Consider the following 25,361-nt stretch of genomic DNA (forward strand, 5'->3'; position numbering starts at 1 on the left):
CCCCCTTCTTAAGCCAAAGAGCTCTGGATCTCTGCCTCCATGCAATTTCTTCATTTTTCAGGTGTTCCTCATATTCTATGAGAAGAGAGGCCTTCTTCACTAATTCCTCTTTTGTTAGAGCTCTAATTTCTAGATTGGAGTCCAACATTGCCAATTGATTTAGCAAGTTGGTCTTTTGCAATCCCAAGTTCCCCTGGCTACTTCTACTCCATTCCTTCAACTTGCCTTTGAGTGCTTTCATTTTGCAAGCTAAGATGAAATCTGGCCTCCCTGAAAATTCAAAAGATGTCCATCATTCTTTGATTCTATGTATGAAACCTTGTGTGTTCTGCCACCAGTTATCAAACTTAAAGTATGACTTGGTGTGCTCCCAAGAACCACATTGTAGAGACACAGGAACGTGGTATGAGATTAGTCGTTGGAGGAGGGATTGTTTGATGTTCCTAAAAGTGTCATCCCATTCTTTAGAGATCAAGATTCTATCAATTCTGGAGGAGATTATTTGGTTGTCCCCTTTGAACCATGTGTAGACACCTCCTTCTAGTGGGAGATCAATCAGATTCATATCATCTATAAAATCTGAAAATTCCACCATAGCTCTGGATCTTCTATGGCAATTCCTTTTCTCAGAAGGAAATCTAGTAACGTTAAAATCACCACAAACAGCCCATAGGCCGTTCATCAAACCCCTCACAGCTCCTATCTCCCACCAAACTTTCCTCCTCTCAATGTTACAGTTTGGGGCATACACCCCTGTTATGTGACATTCAAAGTTCCGCAAGAGTGCCTCAAATTTGCTTGTGAGTGTATATGCTCCAATTTGAACGACTTCCGCTTTCCAAATTCTATAATCCCATAACATTATAATGCCCCCTCTAGTACCACTAGACTCCAGACAAGCAAACCTCACCCATCGCCCTCCCCAAATCTGCTTAACAAGCTCTTGTATTTCCCCCTCAAGTTTAGTCTCTTGAAAACAGATAATATCTGCTTGCCAGAGTTGAACTAAACTCTTTACTATCTTTCTTTTAGCCAAATCATTAAGTCACCTTACATTCCATGAAACTAGTTTGAACTTCATTGATCAACTAGTGTCACGCTTTTTCCCCTAAATCTTTTTCCGTTGCTCTGGAATTTAACGTCAAAGGAAACCAAACCTTTCAACTCATGTGCCCCTTTGAATATGGTTTTCTTGATGTCCAGTTCTGGCTCCATCCTTTTAGCCTGTCTACAACTATCTATCTGCATCAGTAATTCCAATGCTTCTTCTTCATGTCCCTGAAAATCTACCCCAAACATTTTGCTCAGTTTGAGCAAATTTTGATTAACCCATAAGGCCGCATCCATCTCTTTCTCCAGAAAAGACTCTTGGTGCTGAACCATAAGAGGTTCAGCATACTCCACTTTCCAATTTTCCCCACTAGAATTAGGATGTAGCTGATTCTCACACTCAATTTCCGAAATAAGATGAGGTTCCCCAGTTGCGATTAGTGGCAGAGCATTGTCTACCTTCATCTCTTGTAACCCTTTCCCTTCTTCTTCTCTTAGCTCCTCTAGCATCAGCATCTCTGCATGTAGTGAACTCCCCAAATTTGCAGCTACATCAATGGACCTCTGTTGGTTTTCCTGGTTGGCTTCTTGTTGTGAATGCAAATCAGCTTTCGTCTCTTCTACAAAAGAATCGAACCTTATGATCTCTGATGGCTCCAGATATAATTCATTAAAGATAACTTGGGATGCACAGTCAGGTCCAAGTATGTTTTTAATAGCTATCCCATTGTTGGGCTCAATGGATTGGCCCAAAAATAATGTTACTTCTCCCAAACCATCCTCCTGCATTGCACGTGCCTTTCCTTTCCCTTACTTTTGTCAATGAACTCAGTACACCCCACCCCACGTGGTACTTACCCGTCCCATGTACAGCTAGAAGGCTATCCTGTACCCTTTCTACCTCGCGATTTATCTTTGTCCGGCAGTTCATCAGAGGCTTCAATCCTGTGTCATCTCCGGTTGTCTCCTTGAAAATCTCCGGCCTTTTTTCAAAGCGAGTTTTTCTTTCAGCCCATATTGGTATGAAGAATTTGACCCCCTCTCTCTCAATGGCTACCTCGTTTGGTATGTTCCGGCCATCTCCTGCTACTTGAATTCTTGCCCACTTGAGATGATTCTTGAGTTCTGTCTCTTCTTCCGTAGCTTTCCACCCACCACAAAGATCTCCTATTTCTTTGAATATCTTCTGTGACCATAGATGTATGGGGACTCCCATGGCTCTGATCCAGGTAGTTTTGACAGATGTGGAGTTGGGAAGACAGCCGATGATGGGGTTCCACCATTCGAGATAAAGCTTGAATTTCTTCCACCTCCATTCTCCTTGGAGAATCCGCTCAGCCATGTTTCTGGTGGGGAACTCAAACAGAAAAAGATTTTCAGCCATTTTTCTTTTCTTTTTTTTCTTCTTTTCAAATTGTGTTGTCCTTGGGAAAACAATGCATTTCTTAGGCTTTGTGCAAGCTTTAACTCTTTTGCTATGGTAGTATTCCTCGAAAGTCCTTTCAAGGTTCAGATTTTATTGGAGGAAAAAAGGTGCTTTTGGAATCTGCAACTATTAATTAACTCATTTTTTTATGAGGTCGACACTGGGGAGGAGGTAATTTAGTCCCACAGTGTGTGGCCGGGGTTGAATTATGAAGGAATACGCAGATCCCATTGTTGAGCTTATGTTAGTTTGTTATAGGAATACAATGCTAACAATCACATTTCTCGGGAAGTGAGGAAGGAATGATACATGGCCCATGGATTGGAGAGGGAAATGGAGTTTTGAATTTATATTCTTGGATAGAGTAAACCATGTTGTGCTTATTAAATGGTAGGCCAAAATTCAACCTCGTGATCTTGTACCCATATTAGACTGCGTTTTCTTTTCCTTGCTTTCTTTTTATTCTTTTCTTTTTCTCCCTTCGTCGACAAGAGTGGGTTGCTCTAGTGGTGAGCATCCTCCACTTCTAACCAAGAGGATGTGAGTTCGAGTCATCCCAAGAGCAAGGTGAGGAGTTCTTGGAGGGAGGAATGCCGAGGGAGTGAGAAACGGGATTTGAAGTACGAAATGATGTTTACTCACATGTCCTTAAGATATAATTGCATGAAGTACTTTTTTTTTTTTTTTTAATTTTTTATGAAGTACTGGTTATATTTGGCCTTTTATAGGAAGTTTTCATATTTATTGAGCTGCCATATCCTGTGCTGAAATCGACAGTACTAAATACAAGACCCTCATAATTACGTTAAAGTTGGTCATTATGTCGTCCATCACGAGTAAAGATTCCATTTTTATTCATACGTTCATTACACAGTAGAAAATATAAGACACCTATTAAATACTTATATTTATTTGGCTGTAATCCCAGAACCATATCCATGTTTAGTCTCTGCTGTTCAGAGTTTCATGCTTCAAGGATGTCAAGTATTATGATATAACAGCAATATGCTGGATATGAAATGATTAGCCCTGTGGAACAATTTTATTTAAACACCATAGAATTGCTATCGTTGTAGGAAAGATAATCTCTTGATGATTGTACAGTATATTACCTAATTATTGACACTATTATACTTTTGGCAGGACATCTCTCAATGAAAAGTGATGTCTATAGCTTTGGAGTGGTTTTCCTTGAGATACTGACTGGCCGAAGAGCCATGGACAAGAGCAGGCCAAGAGGTGAACATAACTTAGTGGCATGGGCAAAACCATTTCTTTCAGATAGGCATCAGTTTTGTCAGATTATAGATCCTCGTCTCGAAGGCCACTTCTCAAAGAGAGGAGCATTTAGGTCTACTGAGATTGCAGCGCGCTGTCTTAGAAGGAGTGCCAAAAACAGACCTCATATGAGTGAAGTCGTTGAAATGCTGAAGCCTCTGCCTTTACTGAAAGACATTGCCAAATTTCCTGAAGTGCAAGTTAAAGATGTTGTCAACATAAATGACAAGAATGGCAATAAAGTGCAAGCTGGGGTTGTAGCAAAGAGTAATGCAGCTCAGAGCCTCTCTTCACCAAATGGTTCATATGCCTCACCATCTAACTATACCCTCACTTACCAACCATAAAAAGTTAACTATGTTATCAGAGAAGCAACTTAGCGTTTGCTGTTTACTGGTTTCTTCTCAGCCTAGTCGTGCTGATGAAAAGACTTTATAGTATGCTGGAAGCAGAAGGGGAAACTTTAAGTGCATCCTTAAAGAAGAAACTTTATTTGATGCAACCTGTAAATTATTATGCTTCCTTATCTTTCAACTGAGACTTCTTAAATGGAGATTAGACTTTTGTTTTGAAATGCAGGTCCAAGTGTTGGTCATCCATTTTGCTAATAGGTTTCACTAGTAATTTCTTGGTCACCTCCAGGATAAATCATTTTAATGCCTACATCATTATTTTCTGATGATGATGGTGATGTGGGTGCATTCCATGAGACCACATTTCAGACACTAATGATCTATGATCCTAGTTTAGTTCATTTCGTGCAGAGGCATCGGCAATGGTGGTCCATGCAAGAGAAATTCTTGGACACAAATTGCAGTGTGATCCGAGATTTTGGGTTGGTTCATAAGCAATCTATGGTGTGTTTGGTAAGTCACTAGGGTAACTATCCTGAATATCCACTCATGTTGGGGGGGGGGGGGGGAGGGGGGAGGGGGGTGCAACCTTGGTTCTGTGAAATCCTTTAGGAATTTGCGTAGAAACAGCTTCTTGGATGTCGTCCAAAGGATTATTACTAGAGCCTATATTCCAAAGTTACAAAATATTATACTACTTCAGCAGCCATGAAATTGGCTCAGCTCTGGATTAGTAGTAGATAACAGTAAAACCTATAACCAAAGAATATAAAGAATATAACAAACAGAAGGTTTTGGTTTTAAACCTTCTGTTTGAACACTCTGCTTGCTACCCAGTTTCCATTGCGACTTTGTATCAACAACTTTCTTTGGTTGCTGTGGAAGCGAGAATTAAAACGGTAAGCTGATTAAGTTCACATAACATAGTTTAAAAAGGTAAGATTCTGTTTCTATCAAGGCATTTGGGTGCAGAATAAACTGGAAGATTAGTGAGTTGTACCTTTACCAATCTAACTCATTTTGGAATGTAGCAATAGCTTTTTGTTTCTAATTGTGCTATTTCACCTTCTTTAATACTCCATGTTTTTAGATTACTTCTACTAACTAGATTCATTAGTTGTTATTTGTGCAATGTATAATGTTTACAGGGGTAGGAACAGAATTATGCCAACAGCATATCTTTGGCAAAACATGCCACCTATGAAAATGCAGACTATTTTTATGAAGCAACGTGATCAGAACACTCAACTGAGACTATTAACTAAAAACAAGTTCTGATATCTCTGAAAGCAGTTCTCTGAAAACTCCATTAAAACACAACTGTATTGAGTCCAAATGTCTTCCTCAGGAAGAACATATAACCTTGACAGAAATATCAATTTATGCAGAAGATACAAAAATAATATAAGCATTCTATTTCTTGATAGAAAATGTGTACAACACGGAGTGGAGGTAGGTCTTTCCAGGAGTCACAATAGTCGAAGGGAAATTTGGATGATTGACAGCATCCGGGAATCCTTGAGTCTCCAAACACAAGGCTGAATGAGGTTGATATACATATCCACCCTTTCCCTTCGTATTAATGACGAAGTTTGCAGTGTAGAATTGCACACCAGGTGCAGTCGCTTGTATATTCATCACTCTTCCTGACTTCTTATCATAAACAATCGCCACAGGCTTCATTTTCTTATTGCTGTCAAGTGCATAGTTGATGTCATATCCATTTTGGATTTTATCGATCCTGCTCCCCACCTTATGGGGTTTGAGGAAGTCGTAGGGTGTGTTCTTGACAGGAGAAATTTCGCCTGTAGGAATGTGTTGTTCATCTAATGGAGTGATGTGTGATGCATAGATTTTAAGAACTTGGGACAAAACATCGCCACTGTTGTGACCACCAATGTTCCAGTAAGGGTGGTGAGACAGGTTAATTGGAGTGGCCTTGTTTAGAGCTCTTGCTTTAAATACCACGCTAAGTTTGTAAGGGTTGTCTTTCAATGCATAAGTAACAGAGACAAGAACATCACCAGGGAACCCTACATAAGAAAGCAATGGAGTTTACCCGTAATGTCACGCTTTTATCCACAAAAATATCATGACATATTTAAAATCACAAGTTCTAAAAGCCTTAGTTCTTAAATTTCGTATCCAGTCACTGAAACGAAGGGTGTAATTGTCTTGTCCATACAAAAATTTACCTTCTTCACCATCAGCACTATAGTAGGTTAGAGTTATGTAAGGACTTGGACCATGTCGCACATACTTGCTCACCTTCCAGACAACTTTGCTAAATCCTTTAAGACCACCTATATTTTTGAAGTTTTAATTACATCAGAGACAGAAAGGAAATTTGGATAAAGTGGAAGAGAAAAAACAGGAAATATAGCGAGAGTACCATGTAACATGTTTACGCCTTCATTGGCAACAAGCTTATAATGCGTTCCATTCAAAGTAAACTGAGCACCACCAATCCGGTTAGCAACCCTTCCAAGTGCGGCTCCAAAGTAACTTGTATCATTCTGCACCAAATTATGTTCTTAAGTGAAAACAGACGGAGCTAATTTTTATATCCTTCAGTATACTTCACAAAGATGTGAGGTTTAGGGGAGATATTATAGGCTAGGGACCCGATCTTTGTTGAAGGAACTACAATTAGACAATGTCAAATGACTATGGAGTTTGACATTGGCACAATTCAAGGCAGGAGCGGCTCAATAAAATTAGTGACTTAAAGTTGAACCTCCCTTTCTCTGTTCTCGTTTTTCTTAATGATAATGTGAAGAAGTTTTTAGAAAAGAGCAAGGTTCGGATAGATGCATTAAAGTACAATGGACAAACGAACGTGAACTAACCTTGTATTCCTTGATGGTGTCATATCCCAGAACAATATCGCCTATTTTTCCTGGAAAGGATCAACACAAGGTAAAACTGAGTTCTTCAAGAAATAGCAGAAAACAGTACTGATAAACACATCAAGAAGGTTCAAACAAAAGCAGATTTAAAACAGGACTACGTTTTCTGGAAGATGAGATTTTTTAATTAACCATTTGATATACCCTACTTACTAATACAGATTCGCGACCCATTACAGGGGAATGCTACTAGAAGCAGAGGCGGAACTAGAATTTGAAGTTTATGGGTTCTGAATTCGTCACCGAACCCATAACTCGTCTTAGCTACTGGGTTCGCAATTAAATATTTATGCATATTTTATGAATTTTCTAATACAAATACTGGGTTTAAGCAAAAGCTACTGGGTTCCTCGAACCTGTAGTAAATGCTCTCCCTCCGCCCCTGACTACAAGGGCCTTCTCCATTCGCACGGCTCGAACTCGAGACTTATGGTTAAGGGTGATGAAAAATGGGATTGATGAAGATGGAAGACAGACATACCATTCTTATCAGGAAGAAAAACGGAGATGATTGAGGCACCATAATTGGTGATCTTAACAGAGAAATCTCCTTTCTTGATCTCATATATCCCTATCTTTCGCCCTCTAACACTAGCGGCAGCACACAGATGAAGAATGAACAAACAGATCAACAACAGACTAATCTTTGAAGACATAGTCAACTCTAGTTGTTTTAGAGTGTCTTAGTGCAGCTTCTTCAGCCTTGAATTTATGCACTCCTCGGATTCATCCGGCACTGTTGTGGGATTAGATTATTACCTGCATGTGAACAAAAAAAAACTTGTCCGCCTAAATAATCTGCGTGTAACCGGGATATCTCCGTATAAAATGGACAATGATGAGTCCAGTCTAAGAATTGACAGTGTCAAGTTAGCCGTCTCCATTATTTTATGTGTAGTTAACTTCTGAAGTAGTAGCTAGCTGTTTGCGTTGACTTATGAATACAAAAAATGGCACCCTCGTTGGCATTATTCTTATTCTGGAAATAATAAAAGCTTTTCCCATTATTTGGCATAAAAGATATATTAAACTCAACCACTTGTTCCGCCATTTCTTGAACTAGATCTACTCTGTAAATACCTCGGAGGTCGTAGATTTAGCTTTCAATTTTGCCTTTCAACAGCATTAAATTAGATCATAGTGTTATTCATATTGTAGTCCTTCGGGTTGCGTTTAAATTCTGTTTGAATACTTTGCTTGTTACCCTGTTCCTTTTGCAACTTTAGCATGATTGCATCAACAATATGGTAGGACAGGATCAATATCAAAAGCATATCTTTAGTAAAAACTACTTGCGATTTTTATGGAGTAATTAACGAGATTAGAAATCTCAACTGAGACTATTAACTTGACACTAAGTTATGAATTTTAACTTGGTCTAGAAAAAAACTATCAGTTATTCTAAACGTCAGGTGTACAGAGAAGATATAACCTTGACAGAAACATCAATTTATGCAGAAGATACAAAAGACACAAGCAAAAATATAGGCATTCTAGTACTCCTATTTTTTTATGGAGAACGTATACAACACAGAATGGACATATTTCTCTCCGGGATTCACAATTGATGACGGGAAATTAGGGTGATTCACAGCGTCAGGGAACACTAGTGTCTCCAAAGACAATGCTGAATGAGGCTGATATACAAATCCACCTTTGCCTTTTATATTTTTAACCCCATTTGCAGTGTAGAATTGAACACCAGGTGCAGATGCTTGTACATCCATCACTCTTCCTGATTTCTTATCATAAACTATTCCCACTGGTTTCATTTTTTCATTGCTGTCAAGTACATAGTTGATGTCATATCCATTTTTGAGTTTATTGATCCTGCTCCCAACTTTACGGGGTTTGAGGAAATCATACGGCGTGTTCTTGACGGGGGCAATTTCGCCTGTGGGAATGAGCTCTTTATCTACTAGGGTGATGTGTGATCCAAAAATTTGAAGAACTTGGGACAAGACGTCGCCACTATTATGACCACCAATGTTCCAGTAAGGGTGGTGAGACAAGTTAATTGGAGTGGCCTTGTTCAGTGCTTTTGCCCTAAATACCACGCTAAGTTTGTAAGAATCTTTCAATGTATAGGTAACAGAGGCAAGAACAGCACCAGGAAATCCTACATAAGAAAGCAATGGAGTTTATTCAATTCATTAGTGTTCTTAAAAAGGAGTTACTCCATCAGTTCCATTTTACGTGACTTTATTTCCTTATTAGTTCGTTCCAAAAAGAATAACAAAATTAAAACGGGACGAGTAATTGTCTTGTATACCTTCTTCACCATCAGCACTGTAGTAGGTTAGAGTTATGTAAGGACAGGGACCATCTTTCACGTACTTGCTTACTTTCCAAACAACTTTGCTAAATCCTTTAGGGCCACCTATATATTTGAAGTTTAATTTACATCAAAGACAGAGAAAGGATATTTGGGAAATGGAGGTAAAAGTGGATGAGAAAGTAAAGGGAAAAGGAAATGTAGTGAGAGTACCATGAATGGTGTTATTGCCATCATTGGGGACAAGCTTATAATGGATTCCATTCAAAGTAAATTGAGCACCACCAATCCGGTTAGCAACTCTTCCAAGTGTGGCTCCAAAATAACTTGTATCATTCTGCACCAAATTAGTTTCGTAAGTCAAAATAAATAGGGCTTTTGAATTTGCTTCAATGTACTTCACATCAATCCAATAAATGGGAGGTTTAGCGGAGATAGGCTAGGGGACGCAGTCTTAAAATATAGAGTAGTTGTACGATGGAGGCTGATGGTGGTGGTTTGTGGTGATAGTAGATAAAGTAATCATAAGAGGTTTCATTCACATAAATTTTCAAATGCAACATCATCTTAATGATTTTAAGAGTATGTACAAGTTTTGAATAAATCAGATATATTCAAAGAAAATAAGTGATTGCAAAGAGAAGAAAATAAATGCATCAATGAATTCAAATTTAAATGATTCAAGTTCAGATTTTCATTAATTGAGAATAAACCGACTACATTTCTTTCTATGTACTTCACGTCAATCCAAAAGATGCGAGGTTTAGAAAAGAACTATAATCAGACTGTATCAAATGACTGTGGATTTTGACATGGCACAATTCAAAGAACCGGTGCCATTGACTCATAACCAAGTTACTTTTGGGCGGGTCATTTATTGAGTCAACCCATTTTGACCCGTCCAAAATCAGCCCAACTCGCCTATTTGACACCCTTATATGAGACTGACTGACCCAGAACAACATTGTAGTAATAAAATGGACGGCGATCAAAAGAAAGGGAAGGCAAGAAGAATATATCCCTCCCTTTCTCTGTTTCTCTTTTTTCTTAATGAGAATATGAAGTATATTTTTATCAGAAAAGTGCAAACTGGAATAAACACATACAAATACGATGAACAATTTAAAGTGAAACTAACCTTGTATTCCTCGATAGTGTCATATCCAAGAACAACATCACCTATTTTTCCTGGAAATTAGCAACACAAGATAAGACTAATGTCTTCAAGGAATAGCAGAAAACAGTACACATATTAACAAAAACAGATTTTAAAATCAGAATACATTTTCCAAAAAATTGGGATTTGATTAGGTAAAAGACAGACATACCATGCTTATCAGGAAGAAGAACAGATATGATTGAGGCACCATAATTAGTGATCTTAACAGAGAAATCTCCTTTCTTGATCTCATAGATTCCTATCTTTCGCCCTGAAACACTAGCGGCGGCCAACAGATGAAAAATGAACAAACAGACCAACAAATTAATCTTTAAAGACATAGTCAACTTTAGTGTTTTTTTAGACTTTGGAGTGTCTTAATGACAATTCTTTAGCCTTGAATTTATATACTCCTCCACTACCACTCATCTGGTATTATTTGTGGGATTAGATTATTACCTGCATGTGAACAAAAGAAAACTTGTCTGCGAAATAATCTGCGTGGAAATTGGATAGCTCCGTAGAAAATGGATAATGATGAGTGTGAAGTCTTAAAATTCACAGTCAAGTTAGCCGTCTCCCATTATTTTATGTAACTAATTGCAGTAGACAGTAGTAGTTTGTGTTGACTTGTAAATCCAAACAAAATGGCACCCACGTTGGCGTGATTCTTGTGGAGTCATTTTTAGCCCGCTTCAGAAATTATTTATACCCGAAAAAATGTATAAAATTATATAAAAAATTACAGCAGCTATACGGTGTCTTCCATTCTTATTATGGAAATAATCAAAACTTGGCCCACTATTTGGCTTAAAAGATGGAGAAGCATAATAATCTCAATCACATGTTTCGCCATTTCTTGGGTTCTTCTGCCTTTTAAATATCTTAAATTTAGCTTTCAATGTTGGCCCTTCAACCTCATTACAATAAATCATGCGTCTGTTCCATTTTTAAGTCCTAGGATTGCGTTTAGCGTTTTCCGGTTCATAGGGTCTTACAGCATAAGCATCTATGTATTTGCCACTTATTCGCGTCTTGTATTTACACCAAACTAAGGAATTTAACCTTAGCCGTTAAAAATTAAAGTAAGAACCCATATTACTCAATCATATTAAAGTGATAAATATGTGTCTAAAAAACACAATTTCTGCATTTGGTTTGTTACCAACAATGTGTGCATGTAACTTTTTACCTTTAACACTCTACACTTTCTTTTGCAGCTTTGGGTTAACAATTTTGTTTGGTTGTGGTCCTCTGTAAGTGGTTCCCAAAAGTGTGATATCGAAAAAAATTGTTTGAAAACTATCCAAATACTTAAACGAAGAAAATTATATTATATCATGAATATCAGAGTTTTATTTGTCACAGAGAACATATAACCATGATACAAAAATCAATTTAAGTAGAATATTTTAAGAGGGACAGAAATCAAGCATTCTAAGTAGTACTATTTCTTGATGGAGAACGTATACAGCAGAGTGTGGGCATAGGTCTTTCCTGGATTCACAATTATCGACGGGAAATTTGGGTGATTCACAGCATCCGGATATCCTTGAGTCTCCAAAGACAATGATGATTGAGGCTGATACACATATCCACCTTTCCCTTTTACATCAATCACCCAATTTGCAGTGTAGAAATGCACACAAGGTGCAGTCGCTTGTATATCCATCACTCTTCCTGATTTCTTATCATAAACTTTTGCCACGGGTTTCATTTTTTCATTGCTGTCAAGTACATAGTTTCTGTCATATCCTCTATCGATTTTGTCGATCCTGCTCCCCACCTTACGGGGTTTTAGAAAGTCGTATGGTGTGTTCTTGACAGGGGCGATCTCGCCTGTGGGAATGAGCTGTTCGTCAACTAGGGTGATGTTTGATGCAAAGATTTGAACAACCTGAGACAAGACGTCGCCACTGTTGTGACCACCAATGTTCCAGTAAGGGTGGTGAGACAGGTTAATTGGAGTAGCCTTGTTCAGTGCTTTTGCCTTAAATACCACGCTAAGTTTGTAAGGATCTTTTAATGCAAAAGTAACAGAGGCAAGAACATCTCCAGGAAATCCTACATAACATCGCAATGAAGTTTATTCAATTCATAACGTCCGTCAAAACAAAATTATATGGAATATCAAGATTTTACCTTCTTCACCATCAGCACTATGGTATGTTAGAGTTATGCAAGGGCATGGACCATCTTGCACGTATTTGCTCACCTTCCAAACAACATAGCTAAATCCTTTAGGGCCACCTTTATTTGAGGTTTTAATTACATCAGAGATACATGAATGGTGTTATTGCCTTCATTAGGGATAAAAAGGGTAAAAGGAAATGTAATGAGAGTATACCATGAATGGTGTTATTTCCTTCATTGGGGATAAGCTTATAAAGGGTTCCATTCAAACTAAATTGAGCACCACCAATCCGGTTAGCAACCCTCCCAAGTAGGGCTCCAAAATAACGTGTATCATTCTGCAGAAAATCACAAAATATTTCGAAACTTGACATATTATTCTAACGAATTGAAATTGTGGGAAAATCTTGAACATCTGACGCAGAAACTCTAAAGGAATAGTTTGGAGTAGCATAAGACCTTTATAAACCATTTTTAATGCCCTTATAAACTTAAAATGGCACATTACTAAGTTCAAGATCCTCTCTCATGTAGACATTAACTAATAGTAGAACTGAAAGAGTGAAAACTTGTTAAGACGAGTTATCAAAAGCTGGTTTTGGTATCATCTGAAATAATTGAACTATCATCTTTTTCTTAAAGAGAAAATGAACTAAAAACTATCAGTAACAAACTCGAATAGATGCATCTAAACACAATAAAGAAAGTGAACTAACCTTGTATTCCTCGATGGTGTCATATCCACTAACAACATCACCAATTTTTCCTGGAAAGGATCAAAGGCAAAATAAGACTAATGTCTTCAAGGAGTAGCAGAAAACAGTACACTTTATACACATACCATGCTTATCAGGAAGAAGAACAGAGATTATTCTGGCACCATAATTAGTGATCTTAACAGAGAAATCTCCTTTCTTAATCTCATAGATTCCTATCTTTCGCCCTGTAACAACAGCGGCAGCCCATAGTTGAAGAATGAACAAACAGATAAACAAACTACTAACCTTTGAAGACATATAGTCAACTCCTTTGTTTTTGAGCCTTCAGAGAGTGTTTCTTAATGACAGATCAGCTATGAATATTTGTACTCTTCCAACTCATCTGGCACTATTGTGGTATATTAGATTATTATCTGCATGTGAACAAAAGAGAACTTGTTTCCCAAATAATATGTGTGTAGTGGAAATGCGATAACCTCATCATTAAAAAAATCGACAATGGTGAGTGTGCAGTATTGAAATTGAAAGAGTCAGGTTAGCCGTTCCCATTATTTTATGTATTGTTAAATTAAGCAGTAGCTGTTTGTGTTGAACTGTAAATAAAAAAATGCCACCCACGTTTGCATGTTTCATATTCTGGAAATAATAACAACTTGGAGAATATTTTGGCTTAAAAGGTATATTAAACTAGTCAATCATATGATCTGCCATTTCCTTAATTCAACTTTTTAAATGCCCCAAAATTAGCTTCCAGTTTTGGCCCTTCAATCACATGATCAGACGATGTACCTTTAGGAACCTAATTCTTTTCGGGATGTAGTAATAAATAATTTGTTTCTAATTGTGCTACTATCATTCTTCTTTGATATGTTTTGGATTGATTTTAGTAACCACATTTACTAATTGTTGTTGTGCAATGTAAAATGTTTAGAAGGGTTGAACAAAATTAATGCCAACAGCATATCTATGGTAAAAACATTCTACCTATGAAACTGCAAACCATTTTTATGGAGCAATGTGATCAGAATAGTAAATGGAGACTATTAACTAAAAACAAGTTCTGATTTGTTCCAGAAGGGTAAAAAATAACAAAACTATCTGTTACACCCCATGTTTTCGTACGTGAAAGTACACCATAAGTAAATTGATATAAGCTTGGAAATGAGATGTTACATAGCTCGAGAATGAGATTATTTTGAGGTGATAAGTATTACGCTATTTCAAACAAGTGATAAGTTAATTCGTGAAGGTGAGAGAGTAAGCGAATCGAAGAAAATGAGTTCCGTTGAAGTTTGACAATTTGGGGATAAAATGTGGTCCTAGCTATAATACCCCGTATTTATGGATTAGTGACATACAAGGTACCAAATGACCAATGATAGTACGATAAGAAAGATATGTTACATTCGTACTCGGTTTATTAAGGCACCGGGTGCCCGTCGTGGCCCTTCAGTTTGGGTCGCGACACTCACTAAACATGTCTAAAACTGTTCTTTGAAAACTCCATCAAAACAGAACTGTATTGAGTCTCATGTCAGGTGTTTCGTTTGTTATAAAGAACATATAACCTTGACAGAAATATCAATCTATGCAGAAGATACAAAGGACATAAGCGATGGTGGAAAAAATTAACAAGAATTCCAGTATTTCATGATTGAGAACGTGTACAGCATTTTGTGAGTGTAGGCCTTTCCTGGAGTCACAATTGTTGAAGGGAAATTTGGGTGATTCACAGCATCAGGGAACCCTTGAGTCTCTAAGCACAATGCTGCATGAGGCTGATACACATATCCACCTTTCCCCTTTTGAATAAGGGAGTTTGCAGTGTAGAATTGCACACCAGGTGCAGACGCTTGTAAATCCATCACTCTTCCTGAATTTTTGTCATGAACTATTGCCACGGGCTTCATTTCTGCACTGCTGTCGAGTGCATAGTTGATGTCATATCCACTTTGGAGTTCGTTGATCTGGCTCCCTACTTCACGGGGTTTAAGGAAATCATAGGGCGTATTCTTGACAGGAGAAATTTCACCTGTAGGAATGAGATGTTCGTCTACTGGAGTGATGTGTGACACAAAGATTTGAACAACGTTGGACAAGATATCTCCACTGTTGTGTCCACCAAGGTTCCAATAAGTGTGTTGAGCCAAGTTAACTGGAGTGGCCTTGTTTAGTGCTTTTGCCTTCATTACCACACTAAGCTTGTAAGGATCTTCCAATGCATAGGTAACAGAGGCAAGAACATCACCAGGAAATCCTAAGAACGAAAATAATGGATTTTACTCATCTCATACTGTATCTTCCAAAGGAAATTAATAACTGTAATTATCTTGTGGAATAACTAAACAGATTCACCTTCTTCACCTTCAGCACTGTGGTAGGTTAAAGTAATGTGAGGATAGGGACCATCTTGCTCATACTTGCTAACATTCCAAACAACACGGCTAAATCCTTCAGGGCCACCTATATATTTTTGAAGTTTTTACATATAAGAGGAAGGAAATTTGGGTATATGCAGCTGAAATTTGGAAGAAAAACCAAAGCTAAAAGAAACTGTAGTGAGGATACCGTGCAGCGTGTTTGCGCCATCATTGGCAATAAGCTTATAAAGGGTTCCATTCAAAGTAAATTGAGCACCGCCAATCCGGTTAGCAACCCTTCCTAGTAGGGCTCCGAAAGAAGTTGTATCATTCTGCACAAAATTACTTCATATTTGTTTATGCATATGAAGATTTCAATATACAAACAACTCATTCCATAGAAAGCTTGAAGCTAAAATGGGACATTAATACGTTCAAAACTCTTACTCACACGGACTTTAATTAATAGAGTTAAAAGCACAAAAAAATGTTAAAACAACTTGTCATAAGTTGATGTGATACCAAAGTGAAATAATCTAACTATCAAATCTAATTCCTTAATGCAATATACATTGTAGTTGAAAACCTACATAAATCACTTTCTTTTATGTATCCAAAATGAGAGATGATTTAATTAAATAGAAAATAAGAACAAATAAGGCATAAGGTTGGTTTTTTTCCAGTCTAAATTTCCTTCGATGTACTTCATTTCACATCAGTCCATAAGATGGAAGGTTTTAAGTTAGATATTATAGGCTAGAGATACGGTCTCTGTTAGGAAAGAGCTACAATTAGACAGTAACAAAGAAAAAAAACTGTTAATTTGGATTCACAATTGGTTATGAATTTTGACATGGCACAATTTCTATTGACTCACAGAGAACCACAGTGACATGCAATAAAATAGTAGGCAAATCAAAGAAAGGAAAGGCAGGAGGTATATCACTCTCTTTTTCTGATTGTCTTTTCCTTAATGAGAAAATGAACAACAAAAAGTTTTAGCAAAGAGCAGAATTCAAATAGATCCATCAAAATAAAATAAAGTGAACTAACCTCGTATTCTTCGACCGTATCATATCCCAGAGCAACATCATCTATTCTGCCTGGAAAGGAGCAAGAGACAGTAAGACTGATTTCTTAAAAGGAACAGCAGAAAACAGTACAATCAAGAAGGTTGAAACAAGATCACATTATCAAGCAGGAACATGTTTTCCAAAAGGTAAGATTGATTCAGCTGGCAGATGTGGCCTATGCGTCAGCATTTTTGACACGGAACATAAATATATATGTGAATATGAAAACCCACTAAAATTTCACCAAATATTAAATTTTAAACTGATAATTTCAAGATATACAATCAGTTCAGTGCTAAAAACCATACAACTTGAATCCAATGAATTTAAATTCTAGATCCACCTCTGGATTGATAATGTAGAACACAGGCATACCATGCTTATCAGGAAGGAAAATGGAGATGATTCTGGCACCATAATTAGTGACTTTAACAGAGAAATCCCCTTTCTTGATCTCATATATCCCTATCTTTCGCCCTCTAACACTAGCCGCAGACAACAGATGAAAAATGAACAAACAGATCAACAACATACTAATCTTTGACATAGTCAACTCCAGTGTTTTGACAGAGCGAGCCTCTTCAGTCTTGAAAATATGCAGCACTCCAATTTTGGGATGAGTTTAACTTATTATCTGCATGTGTTCAAGACAGGATGGGATAACTCCAGTGAAAATTCATAATGATAAGTGGACAGACAGAGCCAAAGGTAGCTGTCCGGCGGTCTGTATATTTAATTGCAAAGGTAGCACCCACGTTTCTGTTGACATGTAATTACAAAAAATAGCACCCACGTTGCCATGATTCTCATTCTTTTTTTTTTTCTTGACCATTAGTCAGTTGTACCTTTATGAACCTAATTTATATTTGAATATAGTAAAAGCTTTTTGTATCTATTTGTGATAGTATTTCATTCTTCTTTAATATGTCTTAGATTGATTTTAGGAGTAACTAGATTAATTAATTGTTATTGTGCAATAGATAATGTTTACAAAAGATGGACAGGATCAACGCCAAAAGTATCTCTTTGGTAAACACCACATAGTACTATTTTTAACTTGAAACATTAGAGATTTGTCACTCCAGAAACAGTGTGTCCAAATGCAAACACTCACAGAACATGTTTGAAAACTCCATCCCAGCACAACTGTATTGAATCTAAATGTCAGGTGTTTTATTCTTCACAAAGCACATATAACCTTGAGAGAAATATAAATTTATGCAAAAAGACACAATTCATATAAGCGTTCTAGTATTTCTTGATTGAGAACGTATACAGCATCTTGTGAACGTAGTTCTTTCCTGGAGTCACAATAGTTGAAGGGAAATTTGGGTGATTTACAGCATCCGGGAACCCTTGAGTCTCCAAACACAAAGCTGCATGAGGCTGATACACATATCCACCTTTCCCCTTCTTAATGAGAGAGTTTGCAGTGTAGAATTGCACACCACGTGCAGACGCTTGTAAATCCATCACTCTTCCTGACTTCTTATCATAAACTATTGCCACATGTTTCATTTTTGCACTACTGTCGAGTGCATAGTTGATATCATATCCATTTTGGAGTTTGTTGATCTGGCTTCCAACTTTACGGGGCTCAAGGAAATCATAGGCCGTGTTCTTGACAGTGGAGAGTGCGCCTGTTGGAATGAGATGTTGATCTACTAGGGTGATTTGTGATGCAAAGATTTGAATAACGTTGGACAAGATATCGCCACTGGTGTGTCCGCCAATGTTCCAATAAGTGTGTTGAGCCAAGTTAACTGGAGTGGCCTTGTTTAGAGCTTTTGCCTTCATTACCACACTTAGCTTGTAAGGATCTTTTAATGCATAGGTAACAGAGACAAGAAGATCACCTGGAAATCCTACAAACGAAAATAATGTATCTTTAAATGGAAATTAATTACTGTATTGTATTGTGGAATATAACCAAGGAGATATATGCATTCACCTTGTTCACCATCAGCACTGTGGTAAATTAAAGTAATGTGAGGATTGGAACCATCTTTCTCGTACTTGCTCACCTTCCAAATTACATGACTAAATCCTTTAGAGCCACCTATATTTTTGAAGTTTTTACATATATAAGAGGAAGGGAACCTGGTTTATATGGAGGTGAAATTGGATCAAAGGTAAAATAGAGATCTACTGAGAGTACCATGAATGGTGTTATTGCCATCATTGGCGATAAGCTTATAAAGGGTTCCATTCAAAGTAAATTGAGCACCACCAATCCGATTTGCAACTCTTCCAACTATTGCTCCAAAAGAACTTGTATCATTCTGCACAAAATTACTTTTGTTTACGCATATAAAATGACTCATTCCATAGAAAGCTTGAAATATTACTCAAATGAAATGAAATTGTAAAAAGATCTTGGGCGTCTAACTGATAAATCTGTGACATTAGTTTGGAGTAACCCAAGACTTTTATACTTAGGGCTAAAACAGCCCAAAGATACTCTTAACATGGTGTGATATAGTCCGTTTTGGGCCAAACCCGCACCGTTTTTTCCAAAAGGCATCACACCATTAAGATAAAGGTCATAATTCCCGTAGACGGGCAAAGGCATTGAGCCGGGCCCCCACGCTACACTCTGCCATCTTAATAGTCCTCGTCAACCATTGGCTCTAACACCAGTTATTGGGCTAAAATGGCCAAAAGATACTTTTAACATGGTGTGATATTGTCCGCTTTGGGCCAAGCCCGCATGGTTTTTTCCAAAAGGCCTCACATCATTAAGAGTATCCAACTTCTTATAAGTAGCTTATTTTTCTTATCCACTTTCCATGTGTTACTTTGTTCACACACACCTAACATTATAAATCATAGTTAAAAACTCTTCTTCGCATGGACTTCAATACTATAGAAGTAAATGCAGAAAAACATGTTAAGATGCGCTTATCAAAAGTTGATTTGATACCAATCAATGTGAAATTATCTAACTAACAAATCTTGGAAGTATGTGGGGAGAGTGACCGGGCCAGACGAGATTTCAGTGGAATTTTGGAAGTGTGTGAGGAGAGCAGGTTTGGAGTGGTTGACTGGGTTGTTTAATGTTATTTTTAAGGCGAAGAGGATGCCAGATGAATGGAGGTGGAGTACGGTGGTTCCATTGTATAAGAACAAAGGTGATATACAGAGTTGTAACAATTATAGGGGTATCAAATTATTGAGTCATACCATGAAAGTGTGGGAGAGGGTGGTTGAAGCGAGGGTGAGGATGACGGTGTCTGTATCCGACAACCAGTTTGGGTTCACGTCGGGTCGTTCTACTACAGAAGCTATACACCTTGTTAGGAGGTTGGTGGAAATGTATAGAGAGAGGAAGAAGGATCTGCACATGGTGTTTATTGACCTAGAGAAAGCGTATGACAAGTTTCCTAGATAAGTTCTCTGGAGATGCTTGGAGGCAAAAGGTGTGTCGGTTCCCTACATTATGGCGATTAAGGACATGTATGATGGGGCTAAGACTCGGGTTAGGATAGTAGGAGGTGACTCTGAGCATTTTCTGGTTGTAATGGGGTTACACCGAGGTTCTACTCTCAGTCCGTTCTTATTCTCCCTGGTGATGGACGCGTTAACACACCATATTCAATGGGAGGTGCCATGGTGCATGCTATTCGCCGATGACATAGTTCTGATTGATGAGTTGCGAGCCGGTGTTAACGAGAGGCTGGAGGTTTGGAGATTGAGTCTAAGGGTTTCAAGCTGAGAAGGACGAAGACAGAATACTTGGAGTGTAAGTTCAGCGCTCAGGTCATCCCAAGTTGAGGCAGCTTCAAGTACCTTGGGTCGGTTATCCAAGGGGGAGGGTAGATCGATGAGGATGTCACACCGTATTGGGGTAGGATGGATGAAGTGGAGGTTAGCATCTGGAGTCCTATGTGACAAGAGAGTGTCACCGTTACTCCAAGGTAAGTTCTATAAAGCGGTGGTTAGACCCGCCGTGATGTATAGGGCTGAGTGTTGGCCTGTTAAGAACTCACATATCCAGAAGATGAAAGTAGCAGAAATGAGGATGTTGAGGTGGATGTGCGGGCACACTAGGATGGATAAGATTAGGAATGATGATATTCGAGAGAAGGTGCACGTGGCTCCCATTGATAACAAGATGCGGGAAGCGAGGCTTAGATGGTTCGGCATGTTCTGAGGAGAAGCCCAGATGCTCCGGTAAAGAGGTGTGAACGGCTGGTTGTGCAGGGCACGAGAAGAGGTAGAGGGTGGCCTAAGAAGTATTGGGGAAAGATGATTAGGCAGGATATGGCGAGGCTTCAGATTTTCGAGGACATGACACGGGATAGGAAGATGTGGAGGTCGAGTATTAGGGTTGTAGGTTAGGAGGTAGTTGAGTCTTGCCTTACTTCGTACCTTTGTGAGACTAGTCTGGTAGGATTTTTGTCTAAGATAGCTAGTGGCAATATTGTGTCTTACTATTTCGCTTTTCAGTGCAGGAACTATTTACTAGCTATTGCTTTTGCTTTGCATCTTTCTTCTGGATTTCATGTTGTTCCTATTTTTCCTATGATTTATGTGGTGATATTAATATTGTCTCATTTTATCTTTTTGTTTTCTTGAGCCGAGGGTCTTTCAGAAACAGCCTCTCTACTCCTTCGGGGTAGGGGTAAGGTCTGCGTACACACTACCCTCCCAGACCCCACTAGTAGGATTTTACTGGGTTGTTGTTGTATCTAACTATCAAATCTAATACATATGGTTCATATTCGAAAACCTTCACAAATCTCTTTCATTTATGCATCCAAAATGTGACATTATTTAGTTGTTACACACAAAATGGAACAAATAAGGCAATATGGTTGGTTTTTAGGTGAGGAGAATCCTAAAAGGCTCAAATGATGAAAGAGGCATAAAGAATGCACGCGGCAGATAGCATTGATATCCCTACCACTTTTGTTCATGATGGTCCACCCCCATTAGTTTTTTGGTATCCCTACCACTTTGTTCATGATGGTCCACCCCCATTAGCTTTTTTGTACCGGGTTTATTTGAACCAGTATTATTGACGCGGGCATAAATTTATGTATAAATATCCACTAAAATTGCGATATATAGTAGAGACACCATTTTAAAATATAATGGTTCAATACTAAGAACCTTAAATTTTGAACTTAAATCCTGGATCCCTCTATGCAGTTAGATGCTTCAAAACGTGAATTTTCATAGTGGCAAACAGCTTGGATGAACATACATTTCAGTGTGCAGTACACTGAAACAACTTGGGTCTTGGGGGCAGAATCACAGTTCTGTACTATAATTGTTGAAGTTATTTCAATGAAAAATTGATTACGATTTAGGCTCAAGTTTTTTTTTTTGTCAGAAAAGAAGCCGGAGGACTTTTTACAATTTAAATTTGAAGTTTTTTAAACTATGGAGATATACTTTAGACCTTCGGAATTTGAAGCTAGACGGTGTTAGAAAATTTACCACAAGGATAACTGGCTTGTGGCAGTCAAGCGTTCATAGGGATGTTGCTTTTTGATCCTTCTGTATAATTTTACTGAATTGTTGTTACTGTTGTTTTTTAAACTATGGAGAGAATTTTTTTCCATTATAAATTTCCTTGAATATACTTCACATCAGCCCAAAACATGGAAATTTTAGGTTAGATATTATAGGCTAGAGATGGGGTCTTTTGTTAGGAAAAAGCTACAATTAGTGAATTGAGCAGTGTCATTGTCAATTAAAAAGTTGTTAATCGTATTTGGTTCATAAGTGGTTACGAATATTTACATGGCACAATTGCTATTGACTCATGAGACGCAGATGGCAGAACCACAGTGACTTGCAATAAAATAGAAGAAAAATCAAAGGAAGAAAAGGTAAGAGGAATCTATCTCTCCTTGATCAGAAAACGAACTAATAATCTTTTAGGAAAGAGCAAATTCAAGTAGATATATTAAAACACAACAACGTGAACTAACCTTGTATTCCTCGATTGTGTCATATCCAAGAACAACATCACCTATTTTTCCTGGAAAGTATCAAGACAATATAAGACTGATATTTTCAAGGAACAAAGAAAACAGTAGACATATACACATCAAGAATGTTGAAACAAAGATCAGATTAGTTATTAGATTTGAACCCATAATTTCAAATCAACAATAAGTCCATAAAAATAGGCTATATCAAATTTAAATCTTAAATCCGCCTCTGGATATTATTTATGTAAAAGACAGACATACCATACTTATCAGGAAGAAGAACAGAGATGATTCTGGCACCAAAATTAGTGACCTTAACAGAGAAATCTCCTTTCTTGATCTCATAGATTCCTATATTGTGCCCTCTAACACTAGCGGCAGCACACAGATGAAGAATGAACAAACAGATAAACAGATTAACCTTTGAAGACATAGTGGTTTTGAGACTTTAGAGAGAGTGTATTGATGACAGCTTTGAATATATGTTATCCTCTGGCCTTATTATAGAAAATTTTATTAACTGCATGTGCACAAAAGTGACTTGTCAGTTGCGTGGAAATTGAAAAAGATTGTGTAAAGTCTTGGAGTTAGACAGAGAGTCAAGTTAATTTTTATGTGTAGTTATATGCAGAAGTAGCCGTTTGTGTTGACTTGTAAATACAAAAATGGTGGTCATGATTCTCATTCAACAATAATAAAGAATAACTTGGCCCATTTGGCGTAAAATGTAAGATAATTAATTTGTAGCCATAGCAGAGATTAAGACACAATTATGCAATCAATTTAGAGTTAGAGTTTAAGGAAGCGTACCGTTAAACTCCACGGATACAGCAGCGACATCAATCGGCGATTAAGCCTGAGACCAACACAGCCTGGAGAACTTGACTGATGGGACGTCTACTGTTACCACGTATTCAATAGGCAGAATACGCTAGGGTTTTCTATAGCTAGGGAAAGGGGGGTTGGCCTCTATTTATAAAGAGTGCCTACCCATCACAAGCCAGTAGTTATTGGGCCTCACTTATCCACACACATAATATTAAATATTAGGCCTTTTATTTATCCACCACTTGGGTCACGTCACTCCTTTCAGGCTATAACCAATTAACGTAAGTCCAAATTCCAACATTCTCCCACTTGGACGCCAACGTTAATTGAGGACAAGAAAACAATTTTAAATATTTGAGTTTTTAAGAAAATCATTTCGAAAAAGGATTTTAGACTCTACGGAGGCCACAATACTCACATAACCAAGGATAGAATGACCCATATAACAACTCATTCAGTCTCAATAGAAAAGACTAACAATGAATCGTAACAGGCATCGCACCATTTTAAGGTATGAATTCTATCTACGACCACATATACTAGAATTTCCATCAACATGGATCAAACTTGTGTGCTAAGCATTTTATCTTTCTAATCAAGGTGAATAGATTCACACCTCTTAGAAAGAAATAATCCTCCAAGTGATATTATAACCATATCACCTCAGGAGCCTCCAAGTGACACAAAATCATATCACCTCAGGAGGATTCCCTTGTGCCTTACCCGGGATAATCAAGGCAACAAGCCGCAAGACTCAAAGATATCATGAGTTTATGCAATGTCCAATTGGAAATAAAAATAAATAAATTATCATGTTAGTCATAAGCATAAGAAATATCAAATAACACAAGCTTGCATAAAAATAGAATTTATTAAAGGCAATACCTCAGTCAACAATTACAAGGTAACTCCCACTGATTAAAGCACATCAAAAGACTCTAAAATACCCATATTTTTAGCATGTTCATTAAACACTACAGGCCTAAGACCTTTAGTCAAAGGATCAACCAACATAGATTCTGTGCTATTATGTTCAATACATATATCACCTTCTTTTACCATGTCTCTAACCTTAAGAAACTTAAGGCTAACATGCTTAGAGCCTCTTGTTCTCTTGTTATTCTTGGAGAAGAACACAGCTGCACTGTTGTCACAGAAAATAGTCACCGGCTTAGATATAAAATCCACAATTTGCAATTTAGTAAGAAAATTCTTCATCCAGACAGCATGTGAAGCAGTCTCAAAACAAGCAATAAACTCAGCTTCCATTGTAGATGTAGCAGTGATGCTTTGCTTCTCACTTTTCCAAGAAATAGCACCTCCACCCAACATAAAAATATACCCAGAAGTTGATTTCATAGTGTCTTGACAACCTGCAAAATCAGAATCTGAATATACTAGAAGATCCAGGGCATCAACCTTTTTGTACACAAGCATGAAGTCTTTGGTGCATTGTAGATATCTCATCACTTTCTTTGCAGCCACCCAATGTGCCCACCCAGGATTAGAAGAAAATCTTCCCAACATGTTAACAGCAAATGCAATATCAGGCCTTGTACAAACCTGTATGTACATCAAACAACCAACAACACTCGCATATCGCACATCTTTCATTGTTCTCATTTCAACTTCATTTTTCGGACATTGATCTTTACTAAGTTTATCCCTTTTTACAACAGGTGCAACACCAGGTCTACAGTCTTGCATATTGAAAGTTCTAAGAACACTCTCAATATAGGAACGTTGTGATAAACCCAATAAACCACGTGGCCTATCTCTTTTAATTTCTATCCCAAGAACAAAAGAGGCTTCACCAAGATCTATCATATCAAAAGACCTAGACAAAAATTGTT

General features: G+C 37.7%; 6 protein-coding genes across 7 annotated transcripts in view; 1 reads left to right on the forward strand and 5 right to left on the reverse strand.

The window, feature by feature from the left end:
* LOC109206599 (probable receptor-like protein kinase At5g15080) overlaps positions 1 to 4,328 on the forward strand; it is a 13,554-nt gene extending 9,226 nt beyond the window's left edge. The window contains exon 6 of the mRNA XM_019369442.1: positions 3,620 to 4,328. Coding sequence (XP_019224987.1) covers positions 3,620 to 4,101 — 482 coding nt within the window. The 3' untranslated portion in view covers positions 4,102 to 4,328. The remainder of the gene's footprint in view (positions 1 to 3,619) is intronic.
* LOC109206618 (aldose 1-epimerase-like) lies at positions 5,388 to 7,896 on the reverse strand. The gene is made up of 5 exons (XM_019369459.1): positions 7,498 to 7,896; positions 6,957 to 7,006; positions 6,500 to 6,623; positions 6,303 to 6,410; positions 5,388 to 6,140 (listed from the first exon to the last, which is right to left on the reverse strand). Exons 1-5 carry the CDS (start codon positions 7,670 to 7,672, stop codon positions 5,521 to 5,523), a joined length of 1,077 nt encoding a protein of 358 aa, XP_019225004.1. The 5' UTR covers positions 7,673 to 7,896; the 3' UTR covers positions 5,388 to 5,520.
* On the reverse strand, positions 8,381 to 10,916 carry LOC109206650 (aldose 1-epimerase-like). Its single transcript, XM_019369494.1, has 5 exons — positions 10,620 to 10,916; positions 10,430 to 10,479; positions 9,505 to 9,628; positions 9,289 to 9,396; positions 8,381 to 9,135 (listed from the first exon to the last, which is right to left on the reverse strand). Exons 1-5 carry the CDS (start codon positions 10,789 to 10,791, stop codon positions 8,519 to 8,521), a joined length of 1,071 nt encoding a protein of 356 aa, XP_019225039.1. The 5' UTR covers positions 10,792 to 10,916; the 3' UTR covers positions 8,381 to 8,518.
* Positions 11,762 to 13,727, reverse strand: LOC109206628 (aldose 1-epimerase-like). The gene is made up of 5 exons (XM_019369470.1): positions 13,425 to 13,727; positions 13,300 to 13,349; positions 12,798 to 12,921; positions 12,593 to 12,700; positions 11,762 to 12,514 (listed from the first exon to the last, which is right to left on the reverse strand). The coding sequence occupies exons 1-5, from the start codon at positions 13,597 to 13,599 to the stop codon at positions 11,898 to 11,900; spliced, it is 1,074 nt and encodes a 357-aa protein (XP_019225015.1). The 5' UTR covers positions 13,600 to 13,727; the 3' UTR covers positions 11,762 to 11,897.
* LOC109206609 (aldose 1-epimerase-like) lies at positions 14,781 to 17,446 on the reverse strand. Its single transcript, XM_019369449.1, has 5 exons — positions 17,111 to 17,446; positions 16,716 to 16,765; positions 15,871 to 15,994; positions 15,658 to 15,765; positions 14,781 to 15,559 (listed from the first exon to the last, which is right to left on the reverse strand). The coding sequence occupies exons 1-5, from the start codon at positions 17,280 to 17,282 to the stop codon at positions 14,931 to 14,933; spliced, it is 1,083 nt and encodes a 360-aa protein (XP_019224994.1). The 5' UTR covers positions 17,283 to 17,446; the 3' UTR covers positions 14,781 to 14,930.
* Positions 17,757 to 23,257, reverse strand: LOC109206637 (aldose 1-epimerase-like). Of its 2 annotated transcripts, none has more exons than XM_019369483.1 (5): positions 22,942 to 23,257; positions 22,678 to 22,727; positions 18,894 to 19,017; positions 18,687 to 18,794; positions 17,757 to 18,591 (listed from the first exon to the last, which is right to left on the reverse strand). In XM_019369483.1, the coding sequence occupies exons 1-5, from the start codon at positions 23,111 to 23,113 to the stop codon at positions 17,984 to 17,986; spliced, it is 1,062 nt and encodes a 353-aa protein (XP_019225028.1). In that variant the 5' UTR covers positions 23,114 to 23,257; the 3' UTR covers positions 17,757 to 17,983. The 2 variants fall into 2 exon arrangements, with proteins under 2 accessions (XP_019225028.1, XP_019225023.1); XM_019369478.1 differs by having other exon boundaries at positions 17,757 to 18,600; positions 22,942 to 23,253.

This window comes from Nicotiana attenuata, chromosome 2, assembly GCF_001879085.1.
Source record: "Nicotiana attenuata strain UT chromosome 2, NIATTr2, whole genome shotgun sequence".
NCBI lineage: Eukaryota > Viridiplantae > Streptophyta > Magnoliopsida > Solanales > Solanaceae > Nicotiana > Nicotiana attenuata.

Excerpts from the sequence above, each read along its gene's own strand:
- LOC109206618 (XM_019369459.1), bottom strand. The coding sequence starts at position 7,672 with ATGTCTTCAAAGATTAGTCTGTTGTTGATCTGTTTGTTCATTCTTCAT. Across the intron at positions 7,007-7,497 it reads TTTTCTTCCTGATAAGAATG|GAAAAATAGGCGATATTGTT; the intron begins GTATGTCTGTCT and ends GATCCTTTCCAG. Across the intron at positions 6,411-6,499 it reads AGGCGTAAACATGTTACATG|GTGGTCTTAAAGGATTTAGC; the intron begins GTACTCTCGCTA and ends TCAAAAATATAG.
- LOC109206650 (XM_019369494.1), bottom strand. The coding sequence starts at position 10,791 with ATGTCTTTAAAGATTAATTTGTTGGTCTGTTTGTTCATTTTTCATCTG. Across the intron at positions 10,480-10,619 it reads TCTTCTTCCTGATAAGCATG|GAAAAATAGGTGATGTTGTT; the intron begins GTATGTCTGTCT and ends GCTAATTTCCAG. Across the intron at positions 9,397-9,504 it reads TGGCAATAACACCATTCATG|GTGGCCCTAAAGGATTTAGC; the intron begins GTACTCTCACTA and ends TCAAATATATAG.
- LOC109206628 (XM_019369470.1), bottom strand. The coding sequence starts at position 13,599 with ATGTCTTCAAAGGTTAGTAGTTTGTTTATCTGTTTGTTCATTCTTCAA. Across the intron at positions 12,701-12,797 it reads AGGAAATAACACCATTCATG|GTGGCCCTAAAGGATTTAGC; the intron begins GTATACTCTCAT and ends CCTCAAATAAAG. Across the intron at positions 12,515-12,592 it reads TAGTGCTGATGGTGAAGAAG|GATTTCCTGGAGATGTTCTT; the intron begins GTAAAATCTTGA and ends GATGTTATGTAG.
- LOC109206609 (XM_019369449.1), bottom strand. The coding sequence starts at position 17,282 with ATGTCAAAGATTAGTATGTTGTTGATCTGTTTGTTCATTTTTCATCTG. Across the intron at positions 16,766-17,110 it reads TTTCCTTCCTGATAAGCATG|GCAGAATAGATGATGTTGCT; the intron begins GTATGCCTGTGT and ends GCTCCTTTCCAG. Across the intron at positions 15,560-15,657 it reads CAGTGCTGAAGGTGAAGAAG|GATTTCCTGGTGATGTTCTT; the intron begins GTGAATCTGTTT and ends TTTCGTTCTTAG.
- LOC109206637 (XM_019369478.1), bottom strand. The coding sequence starts at position 23,113 with ATGTCTTCAAAGGTTAATCTGTTTATCTGTTTGTTCATTCTTCATCTG. Across the intron at positions 19,018-22,677 it reads ACACAATCGAGGAATACAAG|AATGATACAAGTTCTTTTGG; the intron begins GTTAGTTCACGT and ends AATTTTGTGCAG. Across the intron at positions 18,601-18,686 it reads CAGTGCTGATGGTGAACAAG|GATTTCCAGGTGATCTTCTT; the intron begins GTGAATGCATAT and ends TTTCGTTTGTAG.